Source organism: Salvelinus namaycush, chromosome 35 (assembly GCF_016432855.1).
Source record: "Salvelinus namaycush isolate Seneca chromosome 35, SaNama_1.0, whole genome shotgun sequence".
NCBI classification, from domain to species: domain Eukaryota; kingdom Metazoa; phylum Chordata; class Actinopteri; order Salmoniformes; family Salmonidae; genus Salvelinus; species Salvelinus namaycush.
This window is the reverse complement of record NC_052341.1, coordinates 29,466,041-29,480,311: the sequence shown is the minus strand read 5'-3', so window position 1 is coordinate 29,480,311 and position 14,271 is coordinate 29,466,041. Positions and strand designations below refer to the sequence as shown.

At 44.3% G+C, this 14,271-nt stretch overlaps 1 protein-coding gene across 4 annotated transcripts in view; it reads left to right on the top strand.

Annotated features, from left to right (window-relative positions):
- The window catches only part of LOC120029501 (wings apart-like protein homolog), a 47,339-nt gene that overhangs the window by 20,719 nt on the left and 12,349 nt on the right, over positions 1-14,271 (top strand). For all 4 annotated transcript variants that reach the window (XM_038974749.1, XM_038974751.1, XM_038974750.1 and 1 more), the window contains 7 exons: positions 937-1,070; positions 4,649-4,741; positions 7,536-7,703; positions 10,225-10,361; positions 10,906-11,017; positions 11,246-11,479; positions 12,794-12,905. In XM_038974749.1, coding sequence (XP_038830677.1) covers positions 937-1,070; positions 4,649-4,741; positions 7,536-7,703; positions 10,225-10,361; positions 10,906-11,017; positions 11,246-11,479; positions 12,794-12,905 — 990 coding nt within the window. The remainder of the gene's footprint in view (positions 1-936; positions 1,071-4,648; positions 4,742-7,535; positions 7,704-10,224; positions 10,362-10,905; positions 11,018-11,245; positions 11,480-12,793; positions 12,906-14,271) is intronic.

The following is a 14,271-nucleotide window of genomic DNA, read 5'->3' as shown; positions in this document are numbered from 1 at the left end:
TTTACTGAGGAGTGGCTTCCATCTGGCCACTCTACCATAAAGGCCTGATTGGTGTAGTGCTGCAGAGATGGTTGTCCTTCTGGAAGGTTCACGCATCTCCACAGAGGAACTCTAGAACTCTGTCAGAGACCATCAGGTTTTTGGTCACCTGGCTGACCAAGGGCCTTCTCCCCAATTTTCTCAGTTTTGGCCGGGCGGCCAGTTCTTGGAGGAGTCTTGGTGGTTCTGAACTTCTTCCATTTAAGAATGATGGAGGCCACTGTGTTCCTGGGGACCTTCAATGTTGCAGAAATGTTTTGGAACCTTTCCTCAGATCTGTGCCTCAACACAATCCTGTCATGGAGCTCTACGAATAATTCCTCTGACCTCATGGCTTGGTTTTTGCTCTGACATGCACTGTCAACTGTGGGACCTTATATAGACAGGTGTGTTCCTTTCCAAATCATGTCCAATCAATTTAATTTGTCGCTGGTGGAGTCCAATGAAGTTGGATGATCAATGGAAACAGGATGCACCTGAGCTCAATTACGAGTCACATAGCAAAGGGTCTGAATACTTTTGTAAATAAGGTATTAATGTTTATTTTCAATGAATTCTCAAATTTCGAAAAAAATGTTTTCGCTTTGTCATTATGGGGTATTGTGTGTAGATTGAGGGATTTCATAAATAAAAAATCTATTTTAGAATATGGCTAATTTAACAAGGGGTCTGAATACTTTCCGAAGGCGCTGTGTCTATCTCGCCGCATGCATGCATACATGCCAGTGTAGATCTGAATATAGATTTTCAATAATCTATTCTAATGAAATACGTTTGGCTATTAATGACTTGGTCACAAAGATTCACAATTCTATATGTAATTATATAGACTTGGTAATGAACTGTGATGTTCTGCCCTAGTCTAACACACGTTTACATTTGGCATGTCCCCTGTAGATGTGATGGACTTCCCAGAGGACAACTCTGCCTCTGTGGGCCTAGAGATGCCCAGGAGACCTCAGGCAAAACAGGTGGAGAAATCCAAGGAGAGCAGGGAGACCAATAGGAAGATCTTCAGTGGCCCCAAAAAGGTAAGAGTGCGGGGTGAGTTCCTATAGAACACTAGTCCAGGGTCGCGTTAACCAGGCCACAACGGCACATCATAGCGAAACACTTTGCAACGGAAAACAAAAAAAGAGCGCTTTTCATTGGACACGGTCAGGTAGTCCCTCCCTGTTTCCATCCGTTCGGTGCCTAATGAACTAGACCCAGAACTTTCAGCAGAGAATGAGTAGACTACACTCTGTATGAGCTGAAGAGATGCCAGGCCAAAACGGCCTGTTGGATTATTTATATGTAGATGAATGAAGGGATGAACGGTCATTGTAGTCTCTGAGATGGTTCTCATTTATCAAGAGAACCAGTAATGCCTGTTCTCCAATCGCTTTGATGGACTTGATCTTGAAGAGCTCCACTATTATTGAATGCGCTGTATATATGGAGATAGTTTAGTTCCCAAAATAAATAGTTTAATACATATAACATTTGTTTCCTGATCTTTCTTATCTCTCAAATGTAGGGCTGACACTTCAGAACAAACGCTAGCTTAGACAGGGCTTAGACTTAAAGTTGAGAGCAAGGCCTTGTTAAGAATGCGATTTGAAATCATATTGTGGGAAAGCCAGACACATTATATGAGTTGGGTTTGTTAGTAGGGGCTGGGATGATACCAGTATTGCGGTACTAATTAGTATCGTGGCAAGGAAACAAAACATTAAGCGGAAAACAGCCCCGATGTTGGAAACATCAAGTTGTTTTCCAAGCTATAGGACACATTATTTGACGTACAGCAGGTTTTTAGTAGACCAAAGAGTGTGATGTGCTTTGTTTTCATTTTTGCCATGATACTAATATCGCAATATTTTTTCCCCGTCACAACCCTAGTTGTTAGGTGCAGGTTATAGTTTATACAATGAACCGTATAATGATAGTTTGTGAAGGCAGCTTGTCATGAATTGTTTTTCTTTGCATTTGGGCTACTACAAACCTGTAGAGTGCCTTCCAAGTCTTCCCGAGAGGCTTTCTCCACAGTCCTCATCTCTTGCCCTGTAATGTCCTTGCCCTGCAGATAACATAATGGGCGAGCTGAACACATAAAATAAACAATAGCCCTCCAAAATGACCTGGGTATTCATGAGTCGTCAAAAGGTAGCGCTTTCGATTACGACTGGGCTAACTGCAGGGGTAGTGAAGTGGCAGTCTGACGCATGCAGCGGTAATGCATAATTGTGCCGGTTTAGGGTAGTTCCATATTGCACCCTATTCCCTATATAGTGCACTACTTTTGAGCAGGTCCTGTAGTGCACTATGTACTGTAGGAAATAGGGTGCCATTTGGGAAGCAGCCTGTAAGAACCCTCCGAAAAACCAATTAAATGTGATGCTTAACAATGAATGTTCTTCTCTTGCAGTTTGTTTACAAATTGCTTTAAAAAAAAGGTGTCTGTTTTGCATGATAATCCAACAATCCCCTGTCTTTTTTTCCCCATTCTACTTTTCATTCTGCATAACCAGTTGTGCTTCATGCATTATTTGTGTATGTACGTTCTGGCCCTCTGTGCGCTCTGGATATGCCTGTCTTTTGATGTCGGCTGTCAGATGTTAGAGGTTGATTTAATGGGCGTCGTTATCATGACCTCTGATTAATTCATGTCGCGCTCTCTCACACGTGCGCTCGCTCGTTTTTCAACTCTGATTGTTTTGTCTCAAATGTTGCGTTATGTAAGTGTGACCACTCTGGTATTGGCACGTGCGTTATAGTCTGTAGAACAGCTTGCAGATGTACTGTGGGTAATTCCTACATAACAAGATTATTATGGACAAAAGAGCAAGACTTTTATTTTTTTGTCAAACGGCAGTCTAGCATCAGTCATCGTCCCCAGAATATAAGTCTATGGGTGTCTGCTAGAATGCTAGTAGATAACACATAGACTTCCAGTCGTTGCTCTAACGCTAGTTAGCATTAGCCTGCATTTGGCCGCGCCAACGTTCTTTTCATCTTTGTCCACTGCAGTATTAAATCCCCCTTGTAGGCTTTTCTCTATATATGTATGCTCTTTTTCCTCTAACTTTTGTTTTACTTCAATGAAAAACGCCTCCATCTTTGCAATCAACAGTAGCCTAGGCCCCTCGCTCTCTCGCAGCGCGCAAGGAGTGAGAGGACAAAAGCCAGCAATTACTGGCTAAAGGAAACCCTGGGTGTGTGTGTGTGTAAGATGGTGTAGACATGCGTCATAAAATGTTTGCCTGTCTAAGGCCAGAGCAGGGCTCCTGTTACTGTCTCGGGTGGTGTTGGACCACAACAGCTGATGGCTGGTTGAGTGGTTTGGTTTCACCAGTGAGTCCCCCCCCCTCTGCAGCTGTAAATGATCCTCAGTCTTTTGCTGCGTGTCTCTCTCTAGCACTCAGCCTCTTTCTCTTTCAGCCTTCTAGTGGTCAGAAGTGTTGTCCAAGACAGTAGTGTGTGTGTACTTGCTTGTACTCGTCTCTAACTTATGTCGAGGGCCTTGGGTAAACATTAACGTGTTGGGGAGGGGGAGCTCAAGTAGTGCACTTAGGGCTAATTGCCATGTATGTGTTACACACACAAACAACCCTCTCGTGTGCGTCAGGGTTTCCGTTTGGGAAATTTGGCGCCGGTGGAATGTGACGGGTAGGATTTCTATTTAGCGCAATCCATATGCATTGGGTGTGTGATGCATTAAGATGTCCACTCACGGTGCACAAAATCACATTTACATTATTCTATTTCATTTTAACAGAATATAAATGAGCCTGTAAAGTGCTAATGAAATGAAGTAGAATGTTCTTATACCAACATGACAGGTTTTTAGTGAAAAGCAAAACATTGCCCTTTGTCTTCATCCCTGCTATAAATCATAAATTAATATCATTAGATTTGTATATTTTTTTTTTTAAACATTTAGCCTAGAAGATCAAGTTGCCTACACAGTAAAGGATCATGGTTGAAAGTTGAGGTACACTCAGTTCATTGTTTCCTGCAGTGCTCTATCCTGTGCCAGCAATGTTTTTTTTCTCTCAATTTTCTTTTCATTATTAATATCCCAGCAACAGATTCAGCCAATGGGATTTTTGTTAAGCATAGCGGAGAGGAGCCAAGGTTTTTCTGTGCACTCCTGTGTCTGTACACGGTGCTGGCAGTTGTCTCCAACCAGTCCTGCTGTTTGAGCTGTCCTGGCTGCCTCGTGGTTTAATAGGCATTCATTTAGACGCGCGCTCTCTCCCCACAGGGCTCGTTTTGTTACGCGAACCAACAAAGACCAATGTTTTCTACCCCATCCGCACTCTATCTCTTTGTTACATCTCCCTCTGACTAATGAAATAAAAGGTGCTCTGTTCCAAGACACTGATCATTCCCAGTGTAAAAATAAATCACCTTGAATTAGGGGAAATTGAATAAACTTTAAATTGGCTGTTGCAGCTGGATGGAGTATGTTTTGATCAATGGTTCTCATTTTTGTTTTAACACGGTTCTAGTAGTAAGGGCTGATGGGTTTTTGTGTGATTACATTTTTTTTAAATGTGAAGTAACTTCATGGACTTACCTGATCACGGTGTAAGTTTAGTTGTTTTTCTGTTTCCCCCTGCAGTCTCCCACTAAAGCTGTGTACAACGCCAGACACTGGAACAGAGAGCCAGAGGAGCTGCCCCCGCCACACGTACCCCGATCAACCACTGCACCCGTAAGTTACCTCCTAGTCAACACCAAGGGGTGTCGCTCACCACAGACGCTACCCCCCCAGCTAGCTAGAGGTATGAGATTTCTGCAGCTCGTGAACACTGCACCCTGCCCATTCTCCCCAGCTTCACTCACACCCACCCTCCACCACCAGTGATGCTCGTCAGTGTTTCCGCTGCAGTCATTTAGCTGGGGCGCTGCGACACAGCAAAATAATTTCCGCCACGGCCCAAAAGATCTGAAACTAATATTTCTGCTGAGGCGCACTTTGAAGATTCTGGAACAGTCCACAGTTTCTTTTCCTCAGAAAACAAAACGACTAATGAATAGAAAAATCTGAAACTATTCTATGGGGTTATCTATTTACCTAGTCTGCTTGTGTGTTCTATGGAGATAAATATTCCAATTACGAATGCCATAGGGAGGGAATTCCCAAAATCTAATATAGGCTGCAAAAACAGGCTACATTTTTATTTAGTAGGCTGCTCAAACTTTCACCAGCCACACTGGTTTACACTTTATATGGCCTGCATGTACGGTCTAATGAACGAAAGCCTGAATTAATGCAATAATTAACTGTGTAGTCCGACCGTTAAATTGGTTGACCGGCTAATATCAGCCAAGTTTCCAAATTACCGCAAGTGAGCAATGTTAATAGTTTCCTGAAGAGGGTGTGCTACAAGCTGCTCGTTGAACACCATTCAGCCCTAGGTTACAACGGGGAGAGAGAGATGGTAAGTGTGGTGGTTTGATGGTGAGTAGCTTGCCACAGCCAGTGTATTTGAATAAGTAAATGATCAAAAGTACACTTCACCAAGCAAGCAGCCCTGTCCTCATCACATTCTAACTTAGTTAACGCATGTTTGTTATTTAGTTTAGTTATCTAGCCAGCAAGGTAGTTAGCTTAGCTAGCTACCTGTGCTACGTATGTGCTAAACCTCGATTGCCGGCAAAGTGAACACTCGTCTTTGATACAAAAGTGACAATATTACTGTCTGGGCCTATTATGTTAGCTAACTTAGTGGGCTTATTTCGTTTGTTTTCCTAAATATGCAATCTGCAAAAAGCAAGACAGTTGGCACATGTCTATCATTCAGGCAATGAGATCCGTAGCTAAGTTAGAACATGGGACTAAAACCAGTGCGGCAAGCATTTGCCTGCATAAACGTTTTTAGTCAGCAGTGCATGCCATTGTCGTTGAAATGTATAGCCAATACATTTTGTATTGAATAACAGTATATTTAAATATGGTACCTGTAAGACGGCACAATGCAAATGGTCGGGTAGCCATTTCATTACCTGTTCAGGAGTCTTATGGCTTCGGGGTAAAAACTGTTGAGAAGCCTTTTTGTCCTAGACTTGGCACTCCGGTACCGCTTGCCATGCGGTAGTAGAGAGAACAGTCTGTGGCTGGGGTCTTTGACAATTTTTAGGGCCTTCCTCTGACACCGCCTGGTGTAGAAGTCCTGGATGGCAGGCAGCTTAGGCCCCAGTGATGTACTGGACCGTACGCACTACCCTCTGTAGTGCCTTGCGGTCGGAGGCTGAGCAATTGCCGTACCAGGCAGTGATGCAACCAGTCAGGATGCTCTCCATGTTGCAGCTATAGAACCTTTTGAGGATCTCAGGACCCATGCCAAATCTTTTTAGTTTCCTGAGGGGGGAATAGGCTTTGTCGTGTCCTCTTCACGACTGTCTTGGTGTGTTTGGACCATTCTAGTTTGTTGGTATGTGGATACCAAGGAACTTGAAGCTTTCAACTTGTGAACAGTGCCGTTTCAGATTGACTATGTTGAACTCATTCAGCCAGCCACCCCTTGTGGTGGTTTAACGCAAACACTTTTGCATACTTCTTATCCACTGCTATAGATGAACACATCTTTAAGTTGTACCTAAGAAGTTAAACAGGTTTACCTTACTGTTGTTTTTATAGTGGGTATCGTTGCTTTTTAGCGGATGTCCCGTAAATCCCAAATAAAATGTTGTTAAATAACAATTTATATTTGATTGCTAATAGCATACCTGATAATATGGACCATGCATAGGCTATATACGTGGTTCGATATGTTAAATTATTATTTGGCTAATTTCTGGAGGTGGAAATTATATTTTAGATGGTGTCAGCATCATTTTATTTTCATTGATTTTGGAGTAGAATGTCCTTTATGTAAAGTCACCAGAACTGAGCCTCCCCCACACACTGCTACACATTTTTCCAGAGTAAACACATGCTCGTATTGGTCTCTTAACCATGGTTTGCCCCCTTAAGGCCACTCTACTCCAATCGGTGTCCCAAATGGCACCCTATTTCCTTTTGTAGTGCACTAGGGTACCATTTGGCATGCACACGATCTGAATAATGCACTAAATGTCATTAGAAGCCATTGTGGCACCTTGCCTTCCCTGGAATTCATTAGCCTGTTAAAAATACACTGCTCTGAATGTTGAATTCTCAGTCTTACAGATAATGTTAGTCATGTTTTACAGGGCCCTATAATGCCCTCCTCCCTCAGACTGCTTGAAGGGACTCGGTTCCTGTGTGGGTGGGGGGTTGGGGGCACGTGTGAGTTTTTACTGCGCCTTATCTCTTATGTAAGGGGCAGGAGGCTGTTGGCTGGCGTTCAACAACATGAATTGCCAGCAGCAGCAGCAGCAGGGCCGTGTGCTGAGCAGGTGTTTGGTTTTGCTTTTCTCCCTCTGACACTCTTTCTGCCCTTTCCCTGTCTTTCCTACTCTGCCTCTCTCTCCCTCCCTTTAACCCCCCCTCCTATATCTTCCTCTCTCTCTCTCTCTACCAGGCCAGCCAGTCGAGCGGGAGCAGCAAGGATGCCAACTCTCACAAAGACGACGGCCTGTTCAAAGCGCCGCCATGCCCGCCGCCCAAAGTCATCAAGTCTGTGTCGTTCCCCACCGAGCCCTACCAGGACATTGTCACTGCACTGAAATGCAGGAAAGAGCACAAGGAGGTGAGCACCAACACAACACTCTCTGTTCTAGCCATCAAGCCATCACTGTGGTCTGTAACTTGGCATCTATAAAGCACAGCCTGTAAGTGACTCCATGCTTAAATGAAGGTTGAATAAAATAAAAACACAAGATATTGCCCTGGAACTGTCGATCAAGCCTCAGAGTAGGAGTGCTGATTTTAGGATGAGTTTTTCCTTCCAGATAATAATTAATATGTTTATGGACAGGTGGACCTGATCCTTGATCACTTTATGAGTATGGGCCCTGGTCTACAATGTTTAAAAATGGATTTGAACAATAGCACCAGTTTAGTCCTGATCATATCTACCTGGTTTGGTCAGGTGTAGATCATCTTATTTAAATATAGACTCTTGAAACAAACCACAGTGAATTCTGAGGCCGTGCATCAATTACTCCACCTTCCTATAAGACCATTTACTGCAGGATCCCTCAATCCCTAAACAATGGTTCATGTAACCATCTGTAGTTGGTTATTTTATGAGTCTGAGGGGTGTCTGTATGCTAAGCAGTATTAGCCCCGCTAGAAACTGCAGTGTGGGCCGTCGCATAATCAGGAACAGCGTAATGGGCATCCCACGTTCTTAAATTCCACCTGCAGTTAACATTTGCTGTTTTTGTGCTTGTACACTTGGCTCGCGACCGAAAAGGCAGGCTGCGGGCGCATAGCTCTCATGCTAAGAATAGCAGGACTGAGCTCTCTAGCTCGATCTAGTATCTACCTCATCCCTGCCTCACATTCACTGCGAATCCACAAACTCTTACCCTACTCCCCCCCACATCAGAATTTGTCATTAGCGTGCTAACAATTGAAGTGTGTTGCGTAACTATTAAGGGAAATGTGTTACGCAATTAATATGTGTGAGAAACTTGGTGATGATGGCATGGTTCCTTATTGTTTGTTACATTGTATCAGGGGGATTTGGGCTCTGTCTGAAATTGCACCCGATTCACTTATACTTTAACTAGGGCACTACTATATGTACATGTAGTGTTCATTCGGAAATTATTCGGACCCCTTGACTTTTTCCACATTTTTTACGTTACAGCTTTATTCTAAAATCAATCTACACAAACTACCCCATAATGACAAAGCAAAAACAGTTTTTTACTTTGTCATTATAGAAGTGTTCAGACCCTTTACTCAGTACTTTGTTAACTCCTTTGGCAGCAATTACAGCCTCGATTCTTCTTGGGTATGACTTGGCACGCCTGTATTTGGGGAGTTTCTCCCATTTTTCTTGGCAGGTCCTCTCAAACTGTCAGGTTGGATAGGGAGCATCGCTGCACAGCTATTTTCAGTTCTCTCCAGAGATTTTCGATCAGGTTCAAGTCCAGGCTATGGCTGGGCCACTCAAGGAAATTCAGAGACTTGTCCCGAAGGCACTCCTGCAATGTCTTGCTTGTGTGCTTAGGGTCGTTGTCCTGTTGGAAGGTGAATGTTTGCCCCAGTCAGGTCCTGAGCGCTCTGGAGCAGGTTTTCATCAAGGATCTCTACTTTGCTCCGTTCATCTTTCCCTCAAACCTGACTAGTCTCCCAGTCCCTGCTGCTGAAAAACATCCACACTGCATGATGCTGCCACCATGCCTCACTGTAGGGATGGTGCCAGGTTTCCTCCAGACGTGACGCTTGGCATTCAGGCCAAAGAGTTCAGTATTGGTTTCATCAGACCAGAGAATCTTGTTTGCATGGTCTGAGAGTCCTTTAGGTGCCTTTTGTCAAACTCCAAGCGGGCTGTCATGTGCCTTTTACTGAAGAATGGCTTTCGTCTGGCCACTCAACCATAAAGGAGTGCTGCAGAGATGTTTGTCCTTCTGGAAGGTTCTCCCATCTCCACAGAGGAACTCTGGAGCTCTGTCAGAGTGACCATTGGGTTCTTGGTCACCTCCCTGACCAAGGCTCTTCTCCCCCAATTGCTCAGTTTGGCAAAGCGGGCAGCTCTAGGAAGAGTCTTGGTGGTTCCAAACTTCTTAGGGTCCTTCAATGCTGCAGAAATGTTTTGGTACCCTTCCCCAGATCTGTACCTCGACACAATCTGGTCTCGTAGGTCTACGACCAATTACTTCGACCTCATTGCTAGCTCTGACATGCACTGTCAACTGTGGGACCTTATATCGACAGGTATGTGCTTTTTGAAATAATGTCCCGTCAATTGAATTTACCACAGGTGGACTCCAATTAAGTTGTAGAAACATCTCAAGGATGATCAATGAAAACAGGATGCACCTGAGCTCAATTTCGACTCTCATAGCAAAGGGTCTGAATACTTACGTAAATAAGTTATTTCAATTTTATTTTTATTACTTTTCTACAATCCAGTTTTCACTGTCTTTATGGAGTGTTGTGTGTGTAGATTGAGGATGTTTTATTTAATCCATTTTAGAATAAGGCTGTAACGCAACAGAATGTGTAGAAAGGGTATGAATACCTTACAAATGCATTGTACCATGTGATTTAATGAGCCCAGCATGCATTGACATGACATCAACACTTTGTTCCAGCTATACACAGTAGTCCAGCATGTCAAGCACTTCAACGACGTGGTGGAGTTTGGCGAGAACCAGGAGTTCACCGATGACTTTGAGTACCTGGCCACTGGCTTGAAGAGTGGCCAGCCCCTCAACACACGCTGCCTTAGGTAAGACTAGCTGCTAGTTAATGCTCTAACTGCTGATACGGGGTCAGATTCTTTGGCATCTCATTGATGGTTAAAGATGGAATCCGCAGTAGGGGAAACGACACCACTGTCCGCCCCATGGCGTCGCATGACTTGAGAATGAAAATTTGAGTGCGTATTCTGCTGTTTTGTCAATGATGTCAGGGGGGAAAGTGTTTGCACTAACTTTGTTGTAATATTGCAAACGGATGTGGCAGTTTCACCATTAGACATCCTTTGACATTGATTGTTGAACTTTTACGGTCATGACATACCTGGACCGCCTATTGAGATGTGCCTTTGTAAGTAAATGAGGTGAAACGAAGGCTAGAGTTCCACTTCAAGGATTCCAGCTTTAAAATAATGATTAAGTGAAGGTTCATCTGATCCTAGGTCTGCGGTTAACGACACGGTTTTCCTCGCAGCGCTGCCTTTCCCATCAGACGATGGCAAACTAGACGATGATCTAGCAGAGTGACCCTCTTCTCTGTTCAATTCAACTTTATTCATCTCTCCTCTCCTGCAGTATCATTAGCCTGGCCACCAGGTGTGCCATGCCCAGCTTCAGAATGCACCTGCGGGCCAGAGGGAAGGTGGCCCAGGTCTTCAAGACTCTCAACGATGCCCCACAGCACCCGGTAAGTTAAGGCTGCTCCTCCATAGATTGTGGCTGACTTGACTTGGTTTCTGTCCGATCAGTATTGAAGCTCAAACATTTAACACGAGCCTGCCAAGTGACAAACGGCATTGGCGCTTAGTAACACAACCTGTGTTAGTGACACAACTTAAAATCCAGATATCATGTTCACGTATCCTTTCTCCTCCTCCCTTTTTCCTCTCTCCATTACCCCCCCCCCCTCTCCCAGAACCTCTCCCTGTGTACGGCCAGTCTGATGTACATCCTGAGCCGAGACCGACTCAACATGGACCTGGACCGGGCCAGTCTAGACCTGATGATACGCCTGCTGGAGCTGGAGGGGGACCACTCTGTGTCCAAGGACAACCAGCTCACTGCCAAGGAGATGTCAAAGGTCAAGGAGAAGATCCGCAAGCTGTGCGACACGGTGCACAACAAGCACCTGGACCTGGAGAACATCACGGTACGGGTTCCCTAGAGAGAGTCTACCTTAGGTCATATTCATTAGGGTATGCAACGGAAAACAAAAATTACTTGTTGGACAAGTTCAGGTAGTCCCTCCCCGTTTCAGGCCAGTTATTTTTTTAGGGGGGGGGGGGGTGCCTAATGAATATAACCCTGGTCTATGCTTACAGGATGGAGACTGGCTGTAGCTCAGAGCCCGAGACTCTCTTTCCTCCTCGTTTTCTCCCCGTCTGTCCTGCGGCAGATGGACTACTAGAGGTTTAAATGGAGGCCTTAAACCAGTATGGATTAGCAGGTGTTGTGTAGATGTAATCTTGGATTTACGTTAATAATCTTCCTGCTTTGGCTCCTCTAATGGCCGTCGCCGCTGTAGGTTTTGAATAATTATTTCAGCATTGTTGGGGGAAAAACACTGCTTGATTGATGCAATGAGAGGTCTCTGTGATGGTCACCAAAAGAACATGACTTTTGTTTGTGAAATGATAACATATCCCCTTGTGGAGAGAGATGAACAGTCGCCCCTGACACACAATGGCTTTGCACGTTAGAGCCAATGGAAATAATGTATTTGAATCGGGACTGGCGATACTGCACAGGATTTAACACCAGGTTTAATCTGACGACGTGATGACGGGGCCCTTGATATCTGGATTTTTAGCCTTTTGGTTTCCTTTCCTTCTATAAATATCCTCTCCACTGATTTTCTAGTCGGTGTCCCAAATGTCACCCATAGGGCTTTGGTCAAAAGTAGTGCACTATGTAGGGAATAGGGTGATATTTGGGATGAAGCCCCTATTCTTCATAGAGAGCAAACTGACCATTTGCATCAAGGCCCCCCCCCCCCCCCCAACTGATTTTGATGAATTAAAGTGGTCTCTCTTCGGAATAATCACAGGGACTCACTCTCTTTTATATTTCTGTAAGCGTCCATGTTGAATTAATCATTAGAGAATCTGATTGAAAGTTGGTGGAAGAACTGAATGTTCGCTTATCGTTTGAGCTCAACAGTTTGTTTTAAAATGTTTAATGTTAGAAGCTAACACTTTCATGATTAATATCTCTATCGACAGTGAAATTCAAGATGTCAGTATTGTTGTGGTTGGACCCGAACTCTACATGCAATCTAGATTTCTCCTGACTCCCATCACTGGGAGGAGGGAAATATGTTTTTTTTCTTCCAATTCCTCACCCTGTTATCGTCCGTCATAGTTAGCATCTTTGATTCACAACACACAGAGTCAGTCATGTCTACTTATACCCTGTGCGTGTGTGTGAAGTAAGTGTATTTTCATTACTCCCTGTGTGTGCGCAGACGGGGCATTTAGCCATGGAGACCTTGTTATCGCTGACCTCCAAGCGGGCTGGGGACTGGTTTAAAGAGGAGCTTAGGCTCCTGGGAGGCCTGGACCACATAGTGGATAAAGGTAAGCTAGACCTAGATATTTACATTTGAGTCATTTAGCAGGCGGTCTTATCCAGAGCGACTTACAGGAGCAGTCATGGTTAACCCCCAAGAGTCTAAGCCGGCGGGGGGGGGGTTCTACTAAACTTATATATATATATAATTATTTTAAGATGGTGATACCAAGGATCGTTTAGTTATTTGATTTTGAAGTTCAGGTGTCAAACTCATTCCACGGAGGGTCGAGTGTCTGTGGGTTTCCACTCCTACCTTGTACGTGATTGATTGAATTAAGGTTATTGATTATTAAGGAACTCCCCACTCCTGGTTGTTCAGGGCTTCATTGAAAGGAGAACTAATACCTGTAGACGCTAGGCCCTCCAAGGAATGAGTTTGCAGGTTTAAAAAAATAAATAATATTTGAATATTTGATTTAACATTGAATTTTCCTTGCCCATAGAAACGCATTGAATAACCGATTCATACATGGAAAAACAGTCAAAAGGCTATGTCCGAGAGCGATAAGACCAGGATTTTTTAATTTATATTTTAACGTATTTAACCCCTCTTTTTTTGGCACTGAGCTAATTCCATATACACTGAGTGTACAAAACATTAGGAACACCTTCCTAATATTGAGTTGCAACCCATTTTGCCCTCAGAACAGCCTGAATTCCTTGGTGCATGGACTCTACAATGTTTTCGAAAGCTTTCCACAGGGATGCTGGCCCATGTTGACTCCAATGCTTCCCACAGAATGGGGGGTGGACCATTCTACATACAGGGGAAACTGTTGAGTGTGAAAAACCCAGCAGCGTTGACGTTAACACACGCAAACCCGTGCACCTACTACCATACCCCGTTCAAAGGCACTATGGGACTCCCAATCACGGCCGGATGTGATACAGCCTGGATTCGAACCATGGACTGTCGTGACGCCTCTTGCACTGAGATGCAGTGCCTTAGACCGCTGTGCCACTCGGGAGCCCTGCAATGATTTGAAGTGGATTTAAAAGGTGACATCAATTAGGGATCATAGCTTTCACCTGGATTCACCTGGTCAATCTCATGGAGAGAGCAGGTGTTCCTAATGTTTTGTGTACTTCCATAAAACATTTTAACTGGTACAGGGCTACTTTCAGACGAGGCTTGTGGGCGTGCAAGACCAAAACAACCGACGTATTCGTGAGAGTCTCCACTTTCCACAGGCGGGTCATATTAGTGTGTATCCCAAACAGTTCTGACGCTACAGACAGATGTTGGCAGATCGGCGGTGCCGACTTTAGACAAGTCCCGTGATGCATGTGGGGGTCGTAGAGCAAAATGGAGAACACCATTGTGTTCGTGAGGGTCGTCTTTCCGTAGTGGTCATATTCGTTTGTAGACCA